The 23,029-nt window shown below is 50.8% G+C and overlaps 1 protein-coding gene across 8 annotated transcripts in view; it reads left to right on the top strand.

Annotated features, from left to right (window-relative positions):
• Window positions 1–23,029, top strand: part of LOC144179555 (protein capicua homolog) — a 102,575-nt gene that overhangs the window by 65,609 nt on the left and 13,937 nt on the right. For all 8 annotated transcript variants that reach the window (XM_077707949.1, XM_077707952.1, XM_077707950.1 and 5 more), the window contains 5 exons: window positions 1,148–1,306; window positions 3,595–3,677; window positions 9,456–10,024; window positions 16,046–16,191; window positions 16,688–16,864. In XM_077707949.1, coding sequence (XP_077564075.1) covers window positions 1,148–1,306; window positions 3,595–3,677; window positions 9,456–10,024; window positions 16,046–16,191; window positions 16,688–16,864 — 1,134 coding nt within the window. The remainder of the gene's footprint in view (window positions 1–1,147; window positions 1,307–3,594; window positions 3,678–9,455; window positions 10,025–16,045; window positions 16,192–16,687; window positions 16,865–23,029) is intronic.

The following is a 23,029-nucleotide window of genomic DNA, read 5'->3' as shown; positions in this document are numbered from 1 at the left end:
GTGATGAGAATTTCAACAAGGACAGCAGCAGAAAGTCAGAGTATTTAGAGAAGAGAGCAGCAAACCTGGAAGCAAATGCAAGGGGGCAGGGATTCGAGGTGAAAAAAAAAAAAGTGCAAGATTGCACTTGCACTTTTCCAAGTTTGAGACAGAGGGAGACCAAAGGTGGTGTGGTGCTGCTGTTCAAGCCGGTTAGACCCGAGCTGTGTTGTCCCTTTTTCTGACAGGGAAACAAAAACGCTGGTGCCGAGAGTTTGCCGCATGTTAAAGATTCCCAGCTGGTCGAGATGAATTTGGAACCTTGCACTGCGATTGCCGGCACAGCCAAGGTGTCGCTTTGGCGTGTGATGCCCCAGAATTTGAAAACCACAGTTGGCAATCAGTAGCGGTATTACACAGTAATGCACAGTTTGTGTTGGTGACCCGCCGCGGTGGCTCAGTGGCTAAGGCGTTGCGCTGCTGAGAAGGAGGTCGCGGGCTCGATTCCCGGCCGCGGCGGCCGCTTTTCTGATGGAGGCGAAAAGCAAAAACGCCCGTGTGTTCGAGATTTCGGCGCACGTTAAAGATCCCCAGGTGGTCAAAATTAATCCGGAGCCCTCCACTACGGCGCGCCTCATCGCCTGCGTTGCGTCGGCGCGTTAAACCCCACAATCAATCAGTTTGTGTTGGTGGAGGTGGTAAGTGCTTTGATTGTGATGTTGCCTCTACCAAGTCGAATGACAAGCAGCATGGTACAGGTTGTCGACGGAGTGTCGCGAGAAAGCTTGTGCCACTGGGGGAGGGATGGGGAGCTTTGGAACAGACCTCACGATGTGGATGGGACCCACATGCAGGTATGTGCGTATGTAAAGGCATCTTCTTCTCCTTCTTCTCCTTCTTCTCCTCTCATCAACAAATGCAGCGCGTCTTGCAGACCTGAATTCCACGTCGTTCACTTGGCGGTGTCGAATGCCCTGTTCGTGCGCGTGTTCCTTGCTCGCTACATATTGCCGTATTGACCGAGTATTCCAAGGAGAGGAGAGTTCTAGAGCTTGAGACTGTGTGACGCAATGAGTGCCGTGCGTTGGGGAACGCCACTCTGCAGGCAGTTTGTGCCAGCCCACTGGCCCGCGAGCGGAGTCTAATTGTGCCGAAACGGTTGCCGCAGGCGTGCTCTCCATGAAGTCTGGCAACCTGACGCCCACGGAGCCCAGGCTCGACTCGAGCCCTCGGTCACACCGCCTGCCCAAGGCCTTGGCGATGTCGCCGGCCACTCCGGGCTCTGACGCCCGCATGCCGGCCCCCGAGAACCTGGGCGCCGACAGCGGTGAGTGCAGGCCCCGACACTGGTGCACGGAACTAACTGGGACAGCCCGCTGTGCGATAGCATAGCTGGTTGCTAAAAAAAACGCAGGAGAATCCTGGTTATACAATTTTCCTAGGACCATGCAAAAACATCTTGTGACCAGGGTGTGGGTAAACCCCGCATCAATACGTTGTCTCAGGCGACTGCAGTAGAAATTGATTTAGACTACCGTATTTGTGGTGTAACTGACATCCTTGCAAAATTTGCAAGTGGAAATCCAGGATTCCTAAAAGAAAAACAAGTTACCTTCGTATTCTGGGCACCCTTGCATTATTCTGCGCAAGCCTGCCTACCTGCACAATGCACATGGGAGACGTGCTTGGAAATTCTGAGCAAGACGGGAGTGCAAGAAGGATGCAGCGGCTCCCATGGCTTCAAGCGAGTCGTAAGGGAGAAGGGAAGCGCACATCCGTTACTGTTACCCAAAAGAGTTGCCGTTGTCCCATATGTTCATACCCTCACACACTGCCTAAAAAGAGTAGGCCATCGCTATGGAGTGGAAGTGGCTATCACGGCTTGCTACAAGGTGTGTTCTGTATGTGGCAGGCTTGATCGAAAGATAAAACGCAAAAGTGATAAGAAAGGGTTTGGTTTTGGTGTTAACCACAAGAACCGCTATGTCGCCTGTGCAACGGGTCTTGTGTACAGCTTACCTTTACCCTGTGGCCGAACTTATGTTGGACAAACTCGCCGCTGTATCAACGGGCATTTGAGAAAGCATGATTTGCCATTAAAGGCCCCCCCCACAAACTTAAGTTGTTAGACTAGCGGCTGTCCTTGTGTTCCACTTTCTTTGTTTTTGTTTAACTTAGCGCTGGTTTCATCCAAGAGTATGTCTTTCCAACTAGCGTAGCTTGCAACCCTCCTTTAGACAATGTGGAGAAGGTTTTTTTTTCAAGCAGAAGATACAGAACTAGTTTGTGCAAACGTAAGGCGGTTACGTCAACAAAGTGTTTATATGAATGCAATGTGCTTTTATGATGTCCAATTCCTAAGCTTGCTTATATCAAATTGTCCCCTATATCGAAGTGGTAAGTGTGTTTTTGGGAGTTTGATATAACCGGATTTGACTGTAGATCGTATTCACTTCAACCATCTCCTCTGATGAGGGCTGTGCAGGTAATCACGAAAGAACGTTTGAACTCTGCACTCCCATTCACCGCCTCTAGCTTTTAGCACGGCGGCCCTGTACAGCGACCATATGTCCCCCTGCATTGTCCTTTAACATTTTAACATAAACAAGCACACACACCTTGGAATGTGAAGACCACAAATCCCTGGTGTTTGACAGTCTTTGGCCAAGTTGTCCCTGCTCCAACAAACAGCACCCGCAACAATATTGAAGAGCCTCTGTTGGTAGATGGCAAGTGGTTGATATTTCTTTTGCTGTGGCCAGCTGTTTCACATTGCCAAGTGCTTTCAAAGGGGTTGTGAGGAGTAGGGCACTCTGCCAGTAGTGCCCCATAAACTCGGGCGTTTCATTCTTTGGCCGCAAAGATGCTTTTTACGGACTGGGGTGAAATGGGGAATGCTCAGCTGAACGAGATTGCTGCACACATGGAGTGCCGCTTGCGTGGTTTGGGTCCCTATTGCAGATTCTCAGTGCAATCCGTTCTTCTCGGGCTGAAAATGGGCACACTTTCATTTTAGGTGCGGAGTACCTTAGGACCGCACAATGTCCGTCCGCGTCCGTGCGCATAGCATTTACAATCGCAGAAAATCACACAGGCAGCGGCAGGATTCGAGCCTGTGTCTGGTAGACCAGACAGAGTTAGTGTCAGTCGTCTTACCCACTGGGCTACGACCGTGAGCTAGTACCCGAGAGTCAAACGGCTTACTCCCTCACCTGTAACGGTGCGGAGTACCTTAGGACCTCCCAATGTCCGTCCGCGTCCATCCGTGTGCACACCGCCATCAAGCGAAATGCGATTTGAGCCGTGAGTTGCAGTTTGATTTTGGGAATAATCAAGGTGCAACTCATGGCTCAAATCCAATGACGGTCGGGGCGCAAATCGGGTGTCACTCGGGGCGCAGCCTGGATGTCATTTCGAGTCCCTGTACTCCGCACCCTCGCCATAATCCACAGAGTGGATTATGGCGAGGGTGCCATGACAGTTTTGGTGGTGGTGGTGGTGATGATGATGATGTCATCGCTTGAAAGGCTGATTGGGGGGGCCAAGAAGTGTTGCAGCTAGAGGCCAACACGTGTCCGCAGCACTTGAACAGTTGCCATTTTTGTCTGGGCGCAGACAAGACTGGGAGCAGGGGATTCTCTCCGGACCGGAAGACCAGCAAGAGCAAGAAGCAGCTCATCGAGGCCGGCGAGAGAGCGGTGAGTCTTCGTTATTGTGCAGTGTGTTCGCATCGTGCAGTTTCTTTTTTTTCGTCAAAACATGCAGCCACTTGAACAGGCTTTTCAATGAATGGCACACTTAGTGCGAGCATGCGGCTCTGACTGCGTTGTCACTGGCTGTTTTGCGGTGGCAGGGCTTCTTGGGGAAAACAAGGTCCTTGGGAAACACGGGGAGAAGCATGCTGGAAGCCACACGGCTCAAAGTGGTGCACGAGTTATTTAAAGGGGTCCTGAAATACCTTTCGCCGATGCATAGATGTGCATGTAACCAAATAAAGCAATGTATTAGCAATCTCCTCCTGCAAGAATTTTGTTAAAGCGATGAGTATTAGCTGAGAAATCGTAAATCAAAAACCGCGCATTATCGTCGCGCCGCATTTCGTCCTCCTTTCAACTTTTTCTCCACTGTTTACGGGGCGCGAGCCTTCCCTCCCATGATGCTGCGCTCCTCAGTGGTGACGTACTTCCGCTATTGCGCACCTCAGAGTGCCGTCTGCTACGAGCAAGCTCTTTTGGCTTTTTAAAATTTGTTGACACCATGGATCCCGCACTCCACTCAAGGCTGGAAAAAGACCACACAGCGCATGGTGGTCTGTCACAACCTTGAACGTTCTGCCATACACGTATGGGCAAAATTTTGAAGTGGCCAATATGATATCCAGGCACTCAAAATCCAGGCAGAGACCATTGTTTAGAGAAATGGCAGTGCCAACACTGTTGTGGCTCTTGTGTCTTTGCTTCTGCCAAGTACCATCAGACATCACACTGACGTCAGTCTGACCAGCTTGCAACGCAGTTACTTCCTTGCTTCAGCAAAGTTGTCAGAGACGACTTTTGTGGCTGCAACAGGAACTTTCTTGGCAATGTTGTGGTACGTCTTTTGGTGCAGTGGTTTCGGTAGACCAAGAATGGCACAAAACCTAGACAGACGATCGTGTCCGATGTCAACCGCGTGTGCAGCGAGTACTGCTTTTACAATGAAGGCGGAACTATCATGGGGACTTCCCCTGCAGAGTTCTCGGTCGCGGCCTCCGCAACCGATGGCGGCGGCGCGCTGCGTCAAGTAAACAAAAGAAATCACTCCCACAGGGCACTTCTCGTTTTTGCACTTGAGTTCCAGTACCAATGCGAGGCCCTTCCGCTTGTTCGGAACCTCTACTGCGACGAGTTCGCACTTCCCACACGTCGCGCACATGGCGCCGCTCACAGGGTCAGTCAGAGCGCCGACTTCACAGATAACTGCGCTTGCACCGCTCCCGTTGCTGGCTGTCTCGTCACCTTGGAAGGCTGACAACTTCTTCTCCGATGCGCTTACAAAGCCGATATCTTCGCTGATAAAATCAGCCCCGCCTGGTAGAGCTGCGCTTGCAACGCTTGATGGCCCGGCGCCGTTAGGCCTCACGCTGCCGGTCGTGCCGGCATTGGCCGTGGTCGTTACAATGCTGCGCCGCTTGCGCTTTCCTTTGTACCGGCATGAAGTTATGCTGCTTCCGGCGACAAAAGTCACGCTTCTCCTCACTGTTCACGATTAAAAACACACGATAAGGAAATAGAAAAGATAGCGTGAAGTAGCGAACGGAACGATGCGGGCGATGGCGGCTCACAAGCGGCAAGAGCCAATGGCGGTCCAGCTTTCGCGTCACGTGATTTAAATGCCCAGTGGGAGCTCGCAAAACAAGCGGGAAGAAACATTTTTAAAATTTTTTTTACGCGGTGATACGAAGCTGGCGAGCGGCTCAATCGAGAGAAGAAGGCTTGATCTACCTCCCTCAAGTGACCAAAATGGCGGCGAGCCACGCTGCCGTGCGGAATAAATTCTCAAACCTGGCCGAAATTTGGCTTGATTGCGCGATTTCTTGGGTCACCGCGAGTCATTCAGACACATTTTTCACTAAGTTCTCGTTCGTATTTCGTTTTCATTTTTTTACCCATGAAAGAAGGATAGTCAAAGATGCTAATGCAAGGGAAAACAAAAAATCGGTATATTTCGAAAAAATCACGTTTTTTCGACCCGCGTGTCCCCTTAAGCGTGGCTTCCGTGCGGCAAAGTTTTCGGCAATAACGTTTCTGTTGTTGTCTTTGAACAGGTGACAGGCCTTGAGTGGTAATCGGCTTTCACTTGCATACACACGCAATTTGGTCTCCATCATGACATAATTGCACGCACACTTAGGCTCCGAAGTTTTCATTGCTCTACCTAGTTGTGCGACGATTTCAATCGTGTCTAGCGACAAGTAGGTCATGTGGTGCTGCACGTCGCAGTATTTGGCATTGAGGTATTACTTTCTGTTCGGTGGGGCACAGTTTGGTACGCTGATCAGCTCGCTGGTGTCATGTGCTGTGCTTCATCGGGTGCCAGCATGGACAAGTACTGCCATCTCGTGGAGTCTGACGTAAACTAGTGTGGCGTCGCCTTAGCAACACAGATGCATGAGCAACAGCATGGCGGCGCTTGTGCATGGTTGCCCACATGGGTGCCATGCCAGTGAATACAACCTATAGGAAAAATAATGACACATGTCAGGCATAGATGGGAATTGATCTGAAGCAAAGCTGATTGTGAATTACAGGCTGTTTCTACTTCGTCCATGACAAAGTGCTTTTTGATGTCTCCTTCTCTGCTGGTACACGAGACGTGCTGCTCTCACAAGGCGACGAGACGTTCTGGTTGTCGCTTGTGGTGGTAGTGCTCACCCTGCTGCTTGTCTGCCGTGGCGTCACACACATGGCCAGCACGCAATTCAGTCTACAACTCCAAGCACTGTCTTTGATTTTACTTCAGTCGGAAACTGAAGCGACTGCTTCTGTCAGTGCTGCGGATTGGTTCGGCTGGCAACCGAGAGTTTGTGGTGGTTTGGTTGGCATGGCGAGTTGGCGCAGTCCGTGGCCGAAAAATAGTCCCACTGATGCTACCGCTGCGCCAATTGCGCCAAACTGCGCCCAAGTGCTCTGGCTGCTACATCCTGCTACATTTCCTCTAAATTTGGCGATTCTGCGCCAAACCTGCGCCCAAGGGTGTACGCCGACTTTCAGAAACGAAACTAACTACTTGAGGTTCCCCATTGAAAGCGACACCGCGGTGCACCTGCTTTCAGGACGCAATCCGAGCCAAGCCAAGGCAAACTGGCCCTTCTTGTGATAACGGCGATGATACGTTTTGCGGCTGGCGCCGCGTAGGCGTTGTGAAATCTCAACCCCCCCCCCCCTTCCCGAGACTTAATTCCGTGCAGTGCGCTTCGCACCTGTTGCGCTCGCGAGACCGGCTGCCGCCGTCGCGACCGTCCGCCTCGCGGTCTTCGGGCCGCGATATGCGTCGTGATATGCGTGCCGTACGCGTGAAGCTCGGCAACAACGTCAGGCGTCGTGAAATTGCCGTACTTGCTCGCCAACGCGCCCCGACGGCATTTGCGTCAACCGGGTGCTCGTGGAGTCGAGCTGGAAGAAAAGTAGGCAAGAGATGAGACGCAGGAGTTGTAGTTACATGGGAATGTGAATGATGCGATTCTCGGTGATACGAATTTCTGATAAGTCCCGGCGAAATTGCACTGTTTGAAATGGGAAAAATTTCGGCTCTTACGAATGGACCCGAGGTGCCCGGCGGATGATAAGAACGAGTCGGCGAGGCGCCCGACTGCTGAGCGAGCAAGCTACGGCGACGTACGGGCACTCTGTCCTCTGTGTCGCTCTTTCTCCAGGAACGGCCAAGCTGTTTTCTGCTTGCGAAAATGCGCCGTGCACTCCACAGGCGCGCTGACGCCGCCGCGAAACCACCCGCACGCTGCGCGGGGCGTGGCCGGCCGCGGCAACATGGCGGCGGTTTCGGCAGTTTCGGTCGCGAAGTGGTGCCTGGCGCTCCAGAGACCGCTTCTAACCGCTCTTTAAAATGCCGCTCAAAGCACACACGAAGTTTCTTGTGCGGTAAATGAGCTAATAGTGTGAGCGAAAACGGTGCTATAAAACATCATCCGCACCGCTAGTGAAAGCGCCCATAAAATATCTGTCGGGGTGCTAAGCCTAAACACCTCCGGCGGCCGGCGGAGCCAGCCGGCTGTCTCGACAGCTTCGTAACTGCCGCCATGAGGCGCACGCCTTCCCATTGGCGCAAGTCGTCAGGCTCCTCCCACTTCCGAGCGCGGAATCGCTGACGTGAGCGTGAAAATGCCGCGCGCACAACGCCGACGCGCACGAATCGCGTGCAAAAACGCTCCTGTAGTGAGTGAGCTTGGGCATTGCGAGTGAGAGATGAAAGTGCAGAAAGGACGGCTCGGCGACATGGAGGTTAAAAAAAAAAGCAGAAAAACGTCATGGGTTTCGTCACGTGAATGTAAGAAAAGAAATAATCGAAAACTTGTTTTAGGGCTTAATTTTTTGGTCTGTGTTGTTCACACAAATTTAGGATGATACGAATATTTTTCGCGGTGCCGCGAGATTCGTATCATCGAGATTTTACTGTAAACAGATGAGAATTTACAAAGTGCAGGTGGTAGAAAATAGTATGCAAGGGCAGGAAACGGTGACATAGTTCAGGCCGCGCACCGGCGAGCGAGTATGGCAATTTCACGACGCCTGACGTTGTTTCCGAGCTTAATGAGTACGGCACGCATATGACGACGCCCGTCTTAAATTTCACATAGAGTTCATAGAGGTATAGAATTCACATACGTGGAAATTGAAGGTGAAATGCGAGCATCTGGCCTCGCAGGGAATTAACATAGTCTTGGGGGGGGGGACTAGTGGGGTACCCTGTCATTAACGGAGGTGTTTTGGTTGCTTGCGGCAACTGTGTTGTGGAGGGGGAAGATTCAGCCTAGTGCTGCATGTTGGTTGCCAGAAATGGCTGTCCGCTGCCTTTGTAAACAGTAGCGCTGCTATCGGTGGCTTGTCGTTTTATACCCTTAAGGTGGCAGCGCTGACGCTGCTAAATAGTGATGCATGTGCAACACGGGGAGGAGGAGCATGATGTAAATTATGCAGTCAAAGCCGTGGCGCTACTGATGTTATTTGGTCAGTGCTCCCACGATAGCCTTCAAATAGTGCTCAATTTTACATAGCATGTTCATTGTGACGAGCAATGTTTAGTTTGTTCATAGTAAATCTTCTATTGTGTAAAAAGGAGAGCTTGTTTTTTTTTTTTTTTTAATTTTTATTGTGCAGGCCGCTGCACAAAGTTCTATGCAGACATTCCTCATGACACTGATGAAAATGGGGACAAAATATCCATGTTCTGGGCTTTTTTAAATTTCTATTATCGTTGAAGGGTGTGCTTTTAGCGATTATCTATCATGAATGCAATACGTGTCTCAAAATTGCTTCTATCAACACCTGCTCCGAAAGCTGGTTTTGCTGCTCCGAAATGCATTTTTACCTGCTCCAAAAGCTGCTCCAAAGCGGCCTAAGCCGGTAGCATCACTAAGTCCGCGGTGCTTCTTTTGGCTCCGCGAAATCTCATGAGGTGGTTTTTTGACCTTGGCTGAGTTTGAAGGTCAGAAGGATGCTACCAGGCGTTTTGTGAGTTTGCACCTGGCGTAATAAAGGTTGCTTAATGTGGAGGGTAGTCTAACTGGAAGTGAAAAAAAAAAAAAGGAAGACAACTCTAATTTCATGTTGTGGGCACTGAAAACAAACCAGCTTAAAATTGCAGACTTTCTCTCCCTCCTTCGCATTGTTTGATGGACAAACGATGAGCACTTCTCTGGCTCCCGTGGTGGGGGAGGCAGTGACGCCCCTACTTAACGCTGGCCCCACGTGCGCGCACAGCTTTCCGCAGCCAGTCCCCACGAGGGCGGTTCTTCGGGCAGCCTGCTCCGGCCTGGTGGCGGCAGCAGCAGCGGCGGGGGCGTGCTGGTGCTGGAGGACCCCCAGTGGCGGCGGCTACCCCTGTCTGCGCCGCTAGAGGCCCTGTACAGCAGCAGCCTGGCCTCCACGGCGGGGATGGAGGGCAGCCCGCAAGAGCCCGGCCCCCAGCAGCGCTTCGTGCTGGCGCCCACGCCCGCCCAGCTGGGCCGGGCGCCGGGACAGCTGCACGCGCGCAAGAGCAGCAAGTCCTCCTCCCCGCCGCCCCCCGAGGGGCAAGATCTCAGCGAACACAGCAACAGTGCTAGTCAGCAGCAGCCACCGTCACAGGTGGGGGTGCTCCAGGCGGGGCCCGGTGCGGGGGAGGAGAGGGACCAGGAGGAGAGGAGCGTCCTGGTGGTCGGAGGGGCGGCCAAGGAGGAGCCGGGCACTCCGCAGCCGCCGTCTGCAGCCGCCAACCCCGCACCACCACCAGCCAAGGAGGCCAAGAAGTCGGTGCTCAAACGCACGGCCGTCAATGACGGGATGGACAGGTGCGTGTTGGGACGGTGCTGAGCCGGTGGGCAAGGAAATCTCTCTCTCTCTCTCTCTCTCTCTCTCTCTCTCTCTCTCTCTCTCTCTCTCTCTCTCTCTCTCTCTCTCTCTCTCTCTCTCTCTTTCTCTCTCTCTCTCTCTCTCTCTCTCTGGGCATGAGCAACATTAACAGGGTTCGCACAGGTCCTTGGGAAAACCTTGAACACCCTTAAATTTAGAAATGTCAATTTCAAGGCTGGAAAGTCCTGGAATTTTTAAATGGCCCATGAAAACCCTCGATTTTTCCGGAGAGAACCAATGGCCCTGTCTTTTTACATGAATTTGAAGTGTTTCTCGTGGTTTTTAGGTGTTAAAAAATGTAAAGAATCAGTGTAACAATCAAGTTCCAGTGTATTGCCGGAAATTACAGCTAGTTTGGTGGATTTTCATTATTACGGGGCAACATTGGGAGCAGGCACTTCCCAATCCAATCCATCTCACAATACAATCCGGTGAAAGCCAGCTTCTGTTCCTAGCTTGCATCTTCCATCTAGTCTGTGGACGCTCGCTCATTGCATGTGTGCTGTGCCTCATACGCTCCGTCTGCGTTTGCTCTTACGTGCAAATGGTGGACGTGTACATAGTAGTTCGTCCTGCCTTGCAGCAACACGGGACATGCTCCTCGAAACAACTTTTTTTTAAGTAATGAAGTTTGGAGGCTGAAATTTTCATAGCGTGGAAAGATTGAGCTCTTTTAGTCATATATACAATCAGATTTCAAATAGCTGCTCTGGATAAAATTTTACGCAGCATGACTTGCAGAAAAATGGCGTTTTTGTGCACACTTCTTTTTATATAGTAGAAAATTCTTTCTGAAACTTTTAAAATAGCCTAGGTGGTTCCTTGTGAACTGCGGAGTGCTGAAATCTACCTGAAATAGCCTTATATTCATTTTCCTCACCACGAAAAAGAAAAAAAAAAAAGGCGTAGTGTGCCGTTTCTTGTTCTATATATCTTTGTTTTATGGCCGTCAGAAATATCTGAGGAGACAGATTGCATAATTAACAAGATTTGTGCACTCTACGTGTTATAATGAACATCTGTGGGAAATTTCGTCGTAATTTAAGTGGGAAAATAAGTGTGCACAAACTCAGAAAACGGACAAAAACAACAAACTGAGAAAAACACAATTGAAAGTATTTCTTTGGCAGATGCAGAAATTCTTGCTCAAACAACATGAAACTTGTGGGATATATGAGGGGTTCCTCGGGGGCCTTGCCAGCTCTCTGGGGTAGGCCCCCACGCTAGCTCCCGGCGTGTCAACCACGCGGGCTCCCATGGCTACGGCAGCCCAGTGAGGTTCGCCGATACGAGAACACAGTAGACAGTAGTGCCGAAGCACAGCCGTTTATTTGGGGAATCCCAAAGCATGCGAGCACGAGGCTCGACGGCGTTCGCGAATCACGCCGTCCGGGTCGTGACCACGAACGGGAGGCAGGCACTCACGGCGCGCGACAACCAAAGCTCCCGCCTGAGATGCATGTATCCATCACCGCCGCCATGTTCCGCCGATCTCGCCTCGACCGGGTCTCCGACGAGACTCTCCCGACTCCCGTGCGCGCACGTTCGCGCCGCCCGCGCCCGCACGCCTATCCCCGCACACATCGGTGGCGCCATCTCTCGGGGGACGCCGACAAACCAGTGGAACGCCGGACCGGTTTCAGCGCGTCGCACAAGCGTCTCTCCCGAAGCGCGCGCTGGCTCGGGATCGCAGGTCGCGGTTCTCCACGATTCCCACAAACTTGGTGAGGATATAGTCTGAAATGTCCACATTGAGGTACTAAAACTAGAACGCTCCTGCTGCATAAGTTGCACCCTCACGGTTCTTGCGGGTGTAGTCGTCGCTACGGGACCGTTTTACCAGGCTGTGGCGATGGGACCTAGCCTTAGCAGTCAGCTTGGCAGAGATCTGCCTGATCCTCTGCTATTCACTTGCACTGCTTAGTCTGACCAGTTCTTCTGAAGGAAAGATTCCCAGTTCTTGGAGAACTTGCTCAAAGCTAGTGTGGCGCTTGTTGAACCACAGCACTGCGAGGGCGGTGGTCGTCGCCACTACAGTGAACTGCAGGTTGCATGATACCGTCCTGTGCCAGATGCGCAGTGCTGCTTCTGTCTCTGTGGCATGGGATGAGCAGTCGACATTTTTTTCACACACAGAGGCATGAAAGGCTTGCCACCCTTCCTCCTCTTGCTCATCAAGCTTTTGGTGGCGGCTGCAACCTTGACAGTAGTTTGACAGCACCTCAAAATCCAGGCAGAGACCAGTGTCTAGAGAAATGGCAGTGCCAACACTGCTGTGGCTCTTGTGTCTTTGCTTCTGCCAAGTACCATCAAACATCACACTGACGTCAGTCCGACCAGTTTGCAACGCAGTTACTTGCCTTGCTTCAGCAAGGTTGTCAGAGACGACTTTTGTGGCCGCAACATGAACTTTCTTGACAATGTTGTGGTACGTCTTTTGGTGCAGTGGTTTCGGTAAACCAAGAATGGCACAAAACCTGGTCAGACGATCGTGTCCGATGCCAACCGCGCGTGCAGCAAGTACTGCGTTTACAATGAAGGCGAAACTATTACGGGGACTTCCCCTGCAGAGTTCCGGGTTGCGGCCTCCGCAACCAATGGCGGCAGCACACTGCGTCAAGTTAACAGAAGAAATCACTGCCGCGGGGCACTTCTCGTTTTTGCACTTGAGTTCCAGTACCGATGCGAGGCCCTTCCGCTTGTTTGGAACCTCAACTACGACGAGTTTGCACTTCCCACACGTCGCACACACGGCGCCGCTCACAAGGTCAGTCAGAGCGCTGACTTCACAGATAACTGCACCTGCACCGCTCCCGTTGCTGGCTATCTCCTCACCTTGGAAGGCTGCCAACTTCTTCTCTGATGCACATACAAAGCCGATAGCGTCGCTGATAAAATCAGCCCTGCCTGGTTGAGCCGCACTTGCAACGCTTGAAAGCCCGGCGCCGTTAGGCCTCACCGTGCTGGTCGTGCCGGCGTTGACCGTGGTCGTCGCAATGCTGCGCCGCTTGCGCTTTCCTTTGTGCCGGCATGAAGTATGCTACTTCCAGTGACAAAAGTCACGCTTCTCCTCACCGTTCACGATTAAAAGCACACGCTAAGGAAATAGAAAAAATAGCGCGAAGTAGCGAACGGAACGATGCAGGCGATGGCGGCTCACAAGTGGCAAGAGCCGATGGCGGTCCCGATTTCGCGTCACGTGATTTAAATACCCAGTAGGAGCTTGCAAAACAAGTGGGAAGAAATATTTTTTAATATTTTTTACGCGGAGATACAAAGCTGGCGAGCGGCTCAATCGAGAGAAGAAGGCTTGATCTACCTCTCTCAAGTGACCTAAACCGCGGCGAGCCATGCTGCCGTGCAGAATAAATTCTCAATCATGGCCAAAATTTGGCTGGATTGCACGATTTCTTGGGTCACCGCGAGTCATTCAGGCACATTTTTCGCTAAGTTCTTGTTTTTATTTTGTTTTCATTTTTTTACCCATGAAAGAAGGATAGTCAAAGATTCCAGGGTGTCTACCAACCGGGAAAACCGGGAAAACCGGGAAAACCGGGAATTCTCAGGGATTTTGAATAGTCTGGAAAAAATCAGGAAAAACTCACGGAATTTGACAAATTTGTGCTTCTATCAGGGAAAATTAGCTGTAATAAAACACGGTAATGCTGGCTCGAGTAACAGAGCGAGTCGAAAGCGTACAGTTTCCCCGCGCTGTCTCTGATGGCGCCGTCTGATGCAGAGAATGCGCTTCGTGCGGATCGCAAGTGAGCTATTCGACCGCTTCGACGACCCCCCGACCCTGCCTCCCCACTCCGCGTACGTTGCGCGCCGCGACAACCGCGATAGCTTTTTGCAGCAGCTACAGGTGAAGGTGAAGGGGGATGCGGTAAGTGTGCTACTCCACCTCAGCCGCCTCGGCCGCCGGGGGTGCCGGCGTGGCGCGTTGCTCCCCCATTCTCTCCGCGCAGTAGCATGCAGTAGCTTCAACACCTGGTGCCATCTACTGCGGTTTCTAGTAAGTTGACACGTGAATTTGGCGTAATAAAAAAAAAACATTTTCCTTCATTTTAAAAGTTAAAAGTTTGCAGTTGTGTTATAAATACGTCTTAAATATCGAATATATACATTGTACCCTGTTTTCAAGAGCTGAGTTTTAACTGCAAGCCGGCACTATATTTCGCTGCGTAGGAAGACGCTGTGCGTGTTTTGGCTCCGTACCTTTCGCTGCGCGCCAAACGAATTTGACGCGGAGTGTACGCAGTGTAGGTTTACGTGAGGCACTCGAAGTTTTAACAGAACATAAATGGATGACCGGAGCGGAAGCAGATCGCAATTTGTGGTCCTACAAGCATGTGTGCTCTTTAGCCTCTACGCAGGCAGCGTTGAAATGTTTTGACCGAAGCACGCATCGGCTGGACGCCCTTTGGCCAGGTGTCTGTGGCTCAAACAAGGAACTGTTCACTTTCGCCAAGATAATTCTCTCTCTTTCGCACGGAAATGCGTCTGTTGAGCGGGGATTTTCCATCAACAAGGACTGCCTTGTCGAAAATCAGAAGGAACAATCTCTGGTCGCCCAGCGAATTGTCTTCGACGCCGTGCCGTCGGCTGGAGGAGTTGCCAGTGTACCGTTGACGAAGAGGATGCTTCAAATGGTGCGTGGGGCGAACGCGCGATGGAAGGAAGAGCTGGAGAGGACGAGAAAAGAAAGAGCCGATGCATTGAGGAATCAACGGGAAAGGAAACGTGCGGCCACCGCTTTGAAGGAGCTTGAGCTCAAGAAGCAGAAAGTGTTGGCTGATGCCGAGATGAAGGTGTCCCTGATCCAAACCGAAATAAACTCTTTAAAGCAGTGAAATTTTGCTTTTTTTTGCGTTGTTTTTTAGTGAAATAAACATTACTTGTTACCATTCAAACTGTATTATGTCTTTTCTTATTTTATAACATGCTTATTAGAGTGTGACAGCATCTGGCGACATGGTGTCGGCCTGCCTTGCCCTAAAACGAAGTTCTGTGTCACTCAGGGAATTTAGCAAAATCACTCGGGGAAAACCTGGAAAACTCAGGGAATTTGAAAATGTCAACTTGGTAGACACCCTGGATTCAAAGATGATAATACAAGGAAAAACAAAAAAATCGGCATATCTTGAAAAAATCGTGTTTTTTCGACCCGCTTGTCTCCTTAATATCAGCTGATGCTCTCACTGACAAAGCAGGAGATGGAAGCAACATTAACGAAATTTTGAACTCAAACAGCCTGAGAAAAACACAAAGGAAAAAGGAAAACCTCTAAATACCAACCATGAAATAAAAAATGAAGCTGGGGAAGCATACACGAACCCGTTAGCTCCTATCTAAATGTGCACTTTTGTGCTTAGGTATTATGCAATAGAAAGCTTTTGCATTGTGTTGAAAAAGTCACAAATAATCCCGGATAAAACATTACTTGGGGGCCTTGAAAATGTGTTTTTTGGTCCTTGAAAGTCTTGCTTTGGAAGCTTGTACGAACCGTGAACTTTAAAGACGCAGTGTTTCAAATGACCGAAACTTGCATCGTTTCTTTGTGGCCTCTAATAAGGCACCTTGAAAGCTTCTTAATATCCCCCGGTTTTTACTGTATATTGTTTGGTGCTGTCTTTTTATGCTGGCTGCGTGTCCTTCCCTACTTTTGCACCCTCCCTCTGGCCAGCAAAATGGTGCAGTAAGCTGCTTGACCCATGCCGGGTGGGGCAGTACCACACGGAAATCGTGTATTTGGGGGGTAGCGGAACGTGCCGGCAACCCGGTTGAGGTGGAGAACGATGTCACCTGTGCACAGACGTACCTCAGATCAGCAGCAGAGATTGTAATGCTCGTTTTGTGCCCGACTGGAGCGCAGGCGTGCGTCATTGGGACTGGGCCGCCGCATCTTGCCTGCCTGACCTTCTCGGGACTGACCGCGTGTGCCTCTTTTCGCCGAGCAGGGTGCTGGAGGAGGTGAACTTCAAGGCACAGTTTGCCAAGCTGCCCGAGTACAAACCGGAGGAGGGCCCCCCGGGGGGAGCGGCCTCCTCCCTGCCCTCCTCGCCCTTCGTGCAGACCTACCGCAAGAGGCCCAAGCCCCCCACGGGTGAGCGAGGGAGGGGCCCCGTCAATACGTGCCGCGCAACTTGGCCCGGAAGTGCTGGCGGCTTCCGAGCAGCTTCCTTCCAAGAAGCAGCAGCCTTTGTAATATTTTGTGTCATTCTCATTGTAGAAGTGGGGTGACGTGGTTCCCCGCAGGCCCAGGCAAGCCCAGTCAAAGTTTGCCTCGGCTTGCGTTGCCAACTAACTACTGAGGGAGCAGAACACACTGTTGGGCAGGTTGGTGCGTGTTTGGTCAAACTTCAACAAGGACGACAGAAAGACGACGACAGACACAAGCTTTGTTGTCTTTCTGTCGTCCTTGTTGAATCGCGCTCTAACTTTGACCAAACAGTGAGGGAGTGTCACAAGGGAGCGCAGTATTTTTTGGGGTGTGGTGGAGGGTTTTGAATGGGCCCAGCTCTTGCAAGCGCCTTCTCAAGAGGTCGAAAAAAGCAGAAGTGCTGGCGTTGAAGCGTGCGTGCGTGTGCTCGTGTGTGCAGACGGTGCGGACGAGTGCGGTGGCGACGTGGCGTTGGCGGCCGCCCCCAAGTGTGCCGCCGCGGGCTCTTCCCCCGTGGGCACGCCCCACACCCCGCTGACGGGGGGGCCCAAGCTGGAGGGCACCAAGTTCTTCGGGCCCAGCTTCAGCCTCGACGTGCTGGCCGACGCCCGCAATGGTGAGAGCCTGGCTTCTCCCACTTTTTAGGGCATTGTACTGCTCTGCACTGCACTGCTGCTGCTGCTTCTGTATTCCCCCTCTCCGAGCTGAGAATTACCCAATTTGAAAGGGTCTTGCGATTACAGCAAGGTGAAATCAGCCTCCCAACCCCCTCACTTTTGCTTTCTCTAATACCCTATTTACTCGCGTAAAGAACCCACTTTTTTTTTTTCCAGAAAATTCGGCACGAATTGGGGGGGAGGGTTCATGATGCGGGAAAAAATTGCAACAGTTTTAAAGGTTGAAATTTCATACAATAAAGTTGCTAAGAGGAGCACTGTCAGAGCCTTGCCATTTTCGTAAAACCACTAAGGTAATTATGTAATCGAATCTCTTTTTTATTCGCAACACGCTAGTGGGCCCCTACTCGCCATGGAGCTGTCCTCTTTACTAAAATCGTTTGCCGCCTCACATTTGTTGGTGGCCCACAGCGCACCGTCTTGCGTGCCATCAAGGCACTCCAAAAGGTATTTTCAAACACCGGGAAACTTCCCTTCTTTGGACCCACGAAACACACGGCGACCCCTGTTCCCCGCCCAAAAACCTCATTTTCGCCCACAGCGTACACGAAGTGCCGCCCAGCCATGCGGTTTCCATGTGCATCAACGCATGCTCCACCACCTTCAGTTTAAAACTGGCTGTGTAGCTCATGTACTGGCCCATCGTACGGCGCGCACTAGGAGCAGAAAAAAGGTCGGAACACAGCTGATAAACATAACCACGAGCATAATGGTGAAGTCGCGGACCTCAAGAGCAGAGGAATGCAGAGTGCGTTTAGTGCTTTGTTCACACCACGCCACCAGAACCAGCCAAAACAACAAAGAGCAGGGAAGGAGTGCGGAGTACACTTCGTGCTTTGTTCGCACGCAGGAACGTTTTTACTGCGCAAGGTTTGTTTTGCGTTCAGCAGGTGGCACTCCGCAAGTGCGCAATTTTTAAATTGTGAGCGACGGCATTCACGTTCACGTCTCTTGTTCTTTTTGTTGGAGTGCGTTTTAGCATTTCTGCGCAAACTGTGGCATGATATCAAGTTACTGTGATGGTCTAAGGGATCAGCAACCATGCTGAGGTAGAAACATATTCCCGCTCCATTTTTTATTCAAAGTGACAAAAAAGTAAATTCGACATTTTACACAGGGCATTCCCAAGGGAGGCGGACGACGCACTTCCAATCGCCTCGGCCAGCCACCCAGTCCCAAAAGCATACACGGACATCTTAAATCATTATCGCCGGGAGCGCCTCCTTTACCCTCCTCCTCACCCATCACTCAATACACGAGACTCTCGAATCTGGCACAGAATCCAAACACAGACTTCAGTTTTACATCCTATTTCACCAACTGTTTTTCCGGTTTTTCCGTGACGAGTGATCAAGTTTCAGTGTATTGCGTGAAATTACAAGTTTGGTGGATTTCCAATAATACGAGGCAACGTTAGGAGCAGCATTCCTCAATAGAATCCATGTCACGATACAATCCAGTGAAAGCCGGCTTCTCTTCTCTATCTTGCATGTTCCATTTAGTCTGCGGACGGCCACTCATTGCATGTTTGCTGTGCCTCATACGCTCCATCTGCGTTTGCTTTTATGTGAAAATGGTAGACGTGTACATAGTTCATCCTGCCTTGCAGCAACACTTGCTGATTTAATTTCAGCTCACACTCTTGCTGACAAAGCAGAAGATGCAAGCAATATTATGAAGTTTTGAAATCAAACAGCCTCAGCAAAACACCAAGAAAAAAGAAAGACCTCTAAATGCCAACTGTGAGATAAAAAATAATGCTGGGGGAGCATTCACGAACCTGTTAGCGCCTATCTAAATGTGCACTAATGTGCTTATGAATTGGGCAATAACGAAATTTTGCATTGTGTTGAACAAGTTATAAATAATCCCAGATAAAACGTTAGATGGGGGCCTTGAAAATGTGTTTTCTGGTCCTTGAAAGTCCTTGAAAACCCTTGAATTTTTGCTTTTGAAGCCTGTACGAACCCTGTCTTAGTCGCGAGTGCGCGGTCATGTTAAGGGGGCACACTGGTCTTTGAAACTTTTTTTTTGTTTTCCAACCAATTTTCATGAAACTTTATGGGCTTGTTCAGATTTTTTAGCTGATTTCAAATATCCAATTAGTTTTGATGTAACACATTTAGTTTTCGAGTTAATTAGAAATCTTTCTTGATTGTTCTTGAGAACAATGGAAAAAAAACTAATCAATAAAAAATTACAAGCAAGGCATGAATAGATACTAGAAGTTGTGTAGAAGGTTGTATGGGAAGCAGTTTTTTTGTTTTACAATCACATACAAGTTTCCATCAATTCTTACTTTTAGGTTCGAAGTACTGCTGCTAACCAATTAAAAATAATGCTAATTAAACAATTACTGAAACACAAAATGCAAAATCTGCTTCCCATACCACATGGTTTAAACATTCAGCTTCCTGCTGAAAGAAAAATTATCATTCTAGCTGCACTACGTGCTGAGGTATGCCTCTCGAAGTTCCTATACGTCAAAAATATGCATTTTGAGAAAATGGCAAAAAACGTAGCAGTGCTATGTTTAATGCAAACAGTAGAAGGTGGAGTACTTTTTTTGCACGAAACAACTAGTAGGCCCCCGCAGCATAGTCATCTTGACTGCTGGCACCACCCAGGTGCCTCTTCTTGAGGGTCCGCTGCACATTTTCTGCGGATGTCCGCCTGCGGGAAGAGTCCTTGGTTCGCCGGCGGTCCTTTTCAACCATGCGTGTGCTGCTTAGTGCGCCAACGGTCATGTTGAGCTCCTGCAGGATCTTTGATGATGCCAACTGGCTTCCAGCATTGAATCACATCACAGCCTCTGCGACCGCAGCTTCCACACTGTGAAGCGATGCGTGACGCTCCTTGGGAGCCAGCGACCATATCACTGAGTGAAGACTCTCATTGCTGTTTTGCGTCTTGCCGCGCTGGCACCGCTCAAGCAGCTTGTGGTCCGCCAGCCGTTCATACACAGGAAGCAAGGCCTCGCAGACGTGGGGGGGCAGGTTGTAGCGGTGCTTGGGGGCTGGCTCCCCTTTGGCCTTGGCAGCGTTATGGCGGCACCACGAGTCAGGACCAGTGGGGCAGAGGCTGTGGTTCGACACTGCATCATTGGATGTCACGTGATAGTACGTGGCCATCACAGCCTTGTGCATGGCTGGCACGTCCCCTTTGTGGGACTTGATAGCCCAGCCATAGTAGGACGTCAGCTTGTTGATCAGGTCGCCAGTCAGCTGCCCCCTACCACTGAGGCTCTCTGAGCCAGCTGGCCTCTGCTTTGGGAGGTTGCGCAGTTGAGTGCCCATTCTCTTCTGCACGTGGTTCACGCACTCCTCTTTGAGGATCTTAATGAAACCATAAACATCTGCATCCCTCAAAGCGAGGTAGGTGCGGCAGTCACCATCCGAAACCACTGTTGTGTACCTGAGCTTATGACGCTCCCACGACCTCTGAAAGAGAATGAGGGCAGCCTCCACTTCCATTTCCCCAGCTTTTTTGGTGGTGTTTCTCTGGCAGAGGTGCTTCGCCTTCCACTCTTCGTAGGCAGGGTCACTCTCTTTGGGCGCCCGCTCGCAGCCGGCGCAAAAATTGGAGAGCACGACATAATCGAGCACGAGCCCCGTGAATAACTCGATGACCGTGCCGACTCCGATGTGCGACGAGTGTCCCCTCGTCATCCAGGAGCCGTCGTACGACACGGCGATGTTGCCCGGGTTTGCAAGGTCGAGCTCAGCGTACAGTTGCCGAACTGATCGTGCGCAATCTGCAGTCACCTTCCGCGATGCGCGAACAGCTGCGGGCGTCAGTTTAGCCTTCACGTAGCTCTGCCACGTTTTGTTGTGCAGGCCGCGCGAAGAAATGTTCATCGACGAAAACACGTCGTTGAACGCCGTTTGCTGCTTTCCAGTCGACTGCATGGCGCGCGCGCCCAAAACATTGATGGCAAACGGCTTCGCCTTGCTCTCGCCGTCAACGCGGCGAGCTCCACGCCGTCGACACGTCGCCGCAGTTCGCGCACTTGAGCACTAGCTTTACGGCGAGGCCGTACTCCCTGTCCTCCTTGCCGATTTCCACATCACCGGAGCACAACTTGCATTTCACTGCGCGCATCAGTTCGTTCAGCTGGGTCAAACTGACGATCACGAACCTTGTTTCGTCCAGCGGCGTGGCTGCGGCGTTGTCAGGGTCGCCCAACAAGCTGCACTTCCGTTGTGTAGCTCCAGTTGAAGAAAGCTCGTGCAGCTTGTTTTCCGCGTTTTGACGCACCTCTGCCACTTGAGACGGGTGCAACATTGCTGTATCGAGACGGATGCGGCCGCTGCCGGAGGCGTTATGAGTAGGGGTGTGCGAATAGTGAAATTTGATCTCGAATCGAATGCGAATCGAATAGTGTCGAATAGTGGACAAAAATGTCGAATATCGAATACCAAAGCTTTTTTTGGAAGAACAAGTAGGTTGGACACTAATAAAGACATGCTCATGTCCTTGAGCTCTAAATAGCAAATACACTAAATCGAATTGAAGAAATCACAAACTGTCATGTTAAAAATATTACAAATTCTCCAAATCTCCAAGCAGTGAACGTGGTGTTTGCCCATCAAGTGATTCAAGAGCGGGCTTGTCGTGCTTGCCGGCGTCTTGAGCGCGGAGCCGCATTTCTTGCAGATAGCAGAGGACGGACTTGCCTTCTCGAAAAACTTCCAAATTACACCTCTTTTTTCACCGTGGCTATTCATGCTGAATGGCACGGCACGCGGACGTTACACAGGAGGAGAATCGAGGAGAATCACGGGCGTGCGACGACTATGGCGACGACGGCGACGACCGTCAGATTGGCTATGGATAGGCGTCGAGAAAGGGTCTAGGAAGGGTGATGATAGTGTGTTACAGCAAGGCCAGAATCACAAAAATTTAACAATACCATAATTATACGCTATTTTGCGGCTGCACAGTTGTGTGATAAAATTAATTAACAAAAGAAAAATGATATTTTACGTCCGAATATCAGGGGGGGGGGGGGGGGGAGCGTCAGTGTCATCGCCATCACAAAATGGCGTCGTCGTAGTAATTTGTTTTGTCCCGAGTGGGACGCATCATATTTGTTTCCAATGACGTGAAAACGGCAACGCACCTCACTATTACAAAAACCCGTATGTGAGGAACGTTCTCTGCACGCTAAAGACTGCTGTGTCGCTCTTTCTTTCCGTGTACGCCAGTGACGCAAAAAAATCGAAGAACTATCCAATTACATGTCGGCAATGACGTCTCTGCGGGCGAAAAGGAGGGATATGTCCAAACCTCAAAGACAACTTTCCTGGCCGAAAACGGGTCGCTGGCAATTGTTTGACCAAAACCTTTTGACGTTAGGGTCAGTAAGGGCCACGCTAATCTAGCCGCAACTTTGGCAGCGTTCGGAATATTCGTCACGTCGAATTATTCGAAAGTCCGAATGCTGGGTATTCGAAAGTCGAATCGAATTATTCGGGCAAGAAATATTCGAATTGAATTCGAAAATCGAATATTCGCACACCCCTAGTTATGAGCGGTCGGCGGAGGCGCTAGGCCTTTGTTGACAAGCGCGTCGTCGCCAACCACGGAAGGTCAGTCGCTATCTCCTTCATCGCTCCTCGCTGGTGTGGAGCGGCCTCTGAGATTCTCGAGGTTGGATTTCTTTCTCTTTTTGCCATACGGGTTCTTCGTGCGGGATTTTCTTCCGGCCTTCCACATCGCAAACGTCGTAGTCAGAGCCCGAGCAATATGGCGCCTGATTGTGCCGACAACGGCATGGAGCAGACGACAGACGCCGCCTTCGGCCAATCACATCGCGCTGTCTAGTCACGAGCGCTCGCCGGCGAATAGGAACGCGCATTTTTGCTTTTTTTGGCGCGTGTTTCCCACTCTACGACTGAGCGGGCAGGAACCGCAGTGGCGGGAAATTGAAGACCGAAGTTCGCTCTTTCAAACGAGACCGAGATCGCTGCGATACCGCCCGTTGCGCAGCAGTGAGGAATTATAGAAAAATAGTTATTTTGGCGTCGGAATCTCGAAGAATCGGCCTTGTAGGGCTTTTATAAGTTGCTGTTACAGCTCAAGTACCGACTTTTCGGAGGAAA

Source organism: Haemaphysalis longicornis, unplaced genomic scaffold (genome assembly GCF_048455015.1).
Source record: "Haemaphysalis longicornis isolate Haplotype H1 unplaced genomic scaffold, Haemaphysalis longicornis Haplotype H1 scaffold_4, whole genome shotgun sequence".
NCBI classification, from domain to species: Eukaryota; Metazoa; Arthropoda; class Arachnida; order Ixodida; family Ixodidae; genus Haemaphysalis; species Haemaphysalis longicornis.
This window is presented reverse-complemented; position numbering and strand designations above follow the sequence as displayed.